Raw genomic sequence first — 5,000 nt, forward strand, 5'->3', positions numbered from 1 at the left:
TTGTTAAAATAATTCCTGAACGATTTTGTTCAGAGCCGAACATGCAACTGTATTTGACAGAGGACAGATAAAATATTAGTGACAAAAATTTAGTTTTCAATGTGGTACAATCTCTTTGTAATTTTTTTTAAACGTTTAATTAAAAAGCATTTAAATCATCCCGGCTCGGCAAAGGAGTTGCAGCTCTATTTAGTAACTAGCAACAATTCAGCTGAGCTCCTAGTATTAAAGTATTGTTCAGAAAAGAAGTGTGTGTGTGTGTGTGTGAGCTCCTAGTATTAAAGTATTGTTCAGAAAAGAAGTGTGTGTGTGTGTGTGTGAGCTCCTAGTATTAAAGTATTGTTCAGAAAAGAAGTGTGTGTGTGTGTGTGTGAGCTCCTAGTATTAAAGTATTGTTCAGAAAAGAAGTTTGGTAGACAAGTGTGTGCTAGACTGCTCCTATAGCCACCAATCCCCACCAATCCCTTTGGGACTGTTGAATATGATACGTGGGTGATGTTAAATCGGTCTTGCCTCTTCAAAAGCTCAGTCTCGACTCGGTCTCGGCTGCACTTAAAAACCAACTTGATGTCAGAGCTGAAGTTGTTGATGCCGTGGCACCCAGTGTGTGTGTGTGTGTGTGTGTGTGTGTACCTTGATGTCAGAGCTGAAGTTGTTGATGCCTTGGCACCCAGTATGTGCGTGTGTGTGTGTGTGTGTGTGTGTGTGTGTGTGTGTGTGTGTGTGTGTTTGTGTGTGTGTGTGTGTGTGTGTTTGTGTGTGTGTGTGTGTGTGTGTACCTTGATGTCAGAGCTGAAGTTGTTGATGCCTTGGCACCCAGTATGTGCGTGTGTGTGTGTGTGTGTGTGTGTGTGTGTGTGTGTGTTTGTGTGTGTGTGTGTTTGTGTGTGTGTGTGTGTGTGTGTACCTTGATGTCAGAGCTGAAGTTGTTGATGCCTTGGCACCCAGTATGTGTGTGTGTGTGTGTGTGTGTGTGTGTGTGTGTGTGTGTGTGTACCTTGATGTCAGAGCTGAAGTTGTTGATGCGTTGACACCCAGTATGTGTGTGTGTGTGTGTGTGTTTGTGTGTGTGTACCTTGATGTCAGAGCCGAAGTTGTTGATGCGTTGGCACCCAGTATGTGTGTGTGTGTGTGCGTGTGTGTGTACCTTGATGTCAGAGCTGAAGTTGTTGATGCCTTGGCACCCAGTATGTGTGTGTGTGTGTGTGTGTGTGTACCTTGATGTCAGAGCCGAAGTTGTTGATGCGTTGGCACCCAGTATGTGTGTGTGTGCGTGTGTGTGTACCTTGATGTCAGAGCTGAAGTTGTTGATGCCTTGGCACCCAGTATGTGTGTGTGTGTGTGTGTGTGTGTGTACCTTGATGTCAGAGCTGAAGTTGTTTATGCGTGGGCACTCAGTATGTGTGTGTGTGTGTGTGTGTGTGTGTGTACCTTGATGTCAGAGCTGAAGTTGTTGATGCGTGGGCACCCAGTATATGTGTGTGTGTGTGTGTGTGTGTGTGTGTGTGTGTGTGTGTGTGTGTGTGTGTGTACCTTGATGTCAGAGCTGAAGTTGTTGATGCGTGGGCATCCAGCCTCCTCCAGGTGGTAGTTGGCCCAGCGCAGTAGCAGCTCCTCTGGGGAGAGCTTCATCAGGTCCTCCAGGGACTCCCCGTCTCTCAGCAGGGCAATGAGGGCTACACACACACACACACACACACACACACACACACACACATACACACACGCGCGCACACACCACACGCACGCGCACATGCACACGCACACGCACACAATTATCATACACAAACGGAGGTAGTTACAGAAAGGAGGGTAGCATTTTTACTGGATCTGTGTACATACCGTGGTAGATAGATAGATAGATAGATACATAGATACTTTAGATAGATAGATAGATAGATAGATATATAGATACTTTAGATAGATAGATAGATAGAGATAGATAGATAGATAGATAGATAGATAGATAGATACAGTGGGCATCGCTTTCAAATGATCACTTCATTCGCGCATTACGAGGCGTGAAGCTGCGTGAAGCTTTTGTACCACTTTCAGCCACTGTGCGTCGCTCTGCCACTGTACATCGCTCTGTCAGTAGCCTGACTGCCGGCCCTTCTGAAAAAGCAGGAGGCTACCTTTAAACATAATTGTTACCGAGAGGAATCCCAGCCTACGAATTCAATAACAAAATAAATCGTAATTAAACATTACCTCGATTAAGGCTACTTGGGTATGACTTAAGGCTTGACTACACGGTGGTAGCGAAAATCGAAATCTGCTTTTGATAGCCTACCGGTGCCGCTCCACAAAACTAAAAAATATCTTAATTTGCTGTCTATGTTATTGTCAGTGTTGGGGGTAACGCAACTACGCAAATCAAAACAGTGTCTTAATTTGCCCTACTTCTTGACTGCAATGTAGTCAATTGACTGCTTGACATGTCATTTTTATTTTTCTGTACAATAAACAAATACATCTGCTTTATGCCGCAGAATTACATTCATATTTGGCTGACTGCAGACGCGCCACTTCCCTCCCCATATTCCAAGATTAAGATAGTAGCCTATACAAAAAGCACTTCATACTATCATAAAAAAATAGTTAAAACGAATAGCTATTTGCAATTTGACAAAACACTGGTCCTCATTTTGCGAATGCGAGGACGATATGAGCCTGTTGCATTTAGTTAGATGTCCGAGTCACGCATAATGTTTGAAAACCACTGGCTCGTAATCACAATAATTTAACACACGACAGTTGGATAGCCTACTTCATCATGTCCCCATGCCTACATTTTTGTGAGTAGCATAGAGATCGTTAAAAACAATAAAGTGTGGCTCTCCGTTTGGGGCATGGAAAACTTATATTTTTAATAGACTACCGTCGAAGATGCTGACTTGCAAAAGCCTCGGGATAACACGTTATCTCCACTATCATCAGTCATGCCCCTTGATCAAAGTGGGGAATGAAATAAAAGTTTGAGAACCACTGGCTTACCTACAGTCCAGAACACAGAATCTGTTGCAATATTCTGATGATATCGGCGATGATATCGGCAAATGTTTGTTTTCCAAAGTAAACATATAACTTCACCATGCACCTTCGACAATTAATAGCTCATTACACTTGTTACTGTTAAAAGTAGGCCTAACTGGTATCATTACAAACATTATTCTGTGTCCTAAAACTGGCATTTTATGGCATTGTGTCATGTAAGTTCGTTGCAAAATCTAGAGAAATGTGTGAGGTGGTCAGCGGGGGACAATTGAGACACACATTGGATTGTGTTATTACTTGAACATTCCACACCATCCACAGCTGTGGTAGGCCTATCAGGGGCAGGAGGATTACTGTTAGCGCAGGCTTTATATAAAATTCTTCAACAGAAGGCCTCAAATGTTGTCTTGTTTGTGGTGCGCTTTGCTTCGCTTCTGTAATCTCGGCTTCATTTAAAATGATGGCTTCCCTCAATGACCCTCCGAGAATAAATAAAGGTTGAATGAATGAATGAATGAATGAATGAATGCAGGCTTGCCCAAAATAAAGGCCTGTGGTTTGCGCAGCCTACAGTAAATAACAGACCCGCCAGAATGTGCATTATGATGTTTTTTTACGAGCAAGATGTTTTTGGTACCCTACGCACACTGCATGTTCTTAAATAACAATGATCATCAGTAATATTCGACCATTAATTTGGGTAAATAGGCAAGCGTGACCACCTTGATTGGCTGATTGGCTGATGATTGTAACGCGGGCATGATTCCAAACACCTCCCTTACGATGATGAGTGACAGGTGACAGGTCTCAGAATGCGTGCGCTACACAAGGACGGAAGATGATGAGTAACTGGGGCCGTAGGCTATTCACAAAGGCTTTTATCTTACTACTAGGAGTAGGCTACTCCTAAATCGCACTTAAAGATTTTAGCTTGGAGTTTTCTCTTAAAAGTTATTCACAAAGCCTTTCAGACAACTCTTAAACTAGGAGTGAGTCTTCGTGGCTATGGATGACGTCATTACTCATGCACAAGCTTGACTGAAGTGACCACCTTGATTGGCTGACGATTGTAACGCGGGAATGATTCCAAACACCTCCCTTCCGATGATGAGTGACAGGTGACAGGTCGGAGAATGCGTGCGCTACACAAGTAGTGAGAAGGACGGAAGATGATTAATAACTGAATAAAAAGGCCTAGCCTAAATGAATAAAGAGTAAGGCAAAACAAATAGCCTAGTAGCCTAATGAAACATAGGCCTATGGATTGATGTTTGCAAAAGAGAACGTTTTAATTTGATTCACAATAATGTTACATTTACCTTTGCAACATTATTACATTAATCTGTCACCATATGCCTAGGCTACGTTTGCAAAGAGAACATTTTAATTTGATTCACAATGAAACGTTACATTTCATTTACATGTTAACAATGAGTAGTTTTGGTTGTTGTTGGTGGCGTTATTGCATCCCTTTTATGAATGCAAAATTGTTCCCTCGCGATTGGAAGCTCCTGTTGCACATAGGCTACGCATTTCAAAACATCGCAACGTAAAATGCCACAAAAAAGCTGTTTATGAATAGGTCTTAGTGAGTTAGGAGTCCTCTCGACTTAAGCTGTCCCAGACTTAGGTGCTACTTTTAGGTCTAAAATGCTTTGTGAATTACTTTTTGTGAAAAAATCAGGAGTCCTAAAGTTAGGAGTGACACGAGTTGCTCCTAAATTCGCCAGTTAAGAGCTACTTTTAGCCTTAACATTCTGTGTGAATACGGCCCCTGAATAAAAAGGCCTAGCCTAAATGAATCAAGGCAAAACAAATAGACTAGTAGCCTAATGAAACATACGGATTGATGTAGTATCTTTGTAACATTATTAAATTATTCTGTTACTATGCCTACGTTTTGATTTGATTCACAATAATGTTACATTTAATTTACATGTTGACAATGATTAGCCTAGTTTTGGTTGTTGTTGGCGGCGTTATTGCATGTTAGTTATGCCTAC

At 42.0% G+C, this 5,000-nt stretch overlaps 1 protein-coding gene across 1 annotated transcript in view; it reads right to left on the reverse strand.

Moving 5' to 3' along the window:
• Positions 1-5,000, reverse strand: part of lcp1 (lymphocyte cytosolic protein 1 (L-plastin)) — a 35,302-nt gene that overhangs the window by 15,919 nt on the left and 14,383 nt on the right. Inside the window, exon 8 of the mRNA XM_076262947.1 lies at positions 1,534-1,676. Within this exon, the coding sequence (XP_076119062.1) occupies positions 1,534-1,676 (143 nt within the window). The remainder of the gene's footprint in view (positions 1-1,533; positions 1,677-5,000) is intronic.

The sequence above is a fragment of the Alosa pseudoharengus genome, unplaced genomic scaffold, assembly GCF_046254945.1.
Source record: "Alosa pseudoharengus isolate Yale_2024_CS ecotype anadromous, Long Island Sound unplaced genomic scaffold, YU_APseudo_1.1 YU_APseudo_1.1_scf_3, whole genome shotgun sequence".
Classification (NCBI taxonomy): domain Eukaryota; kingdom Metazoa; phylum Chordata; class Actinopteri; order Clupeiformes; family Clupeidae; genus Alosa; species Alosa pseudoharengus.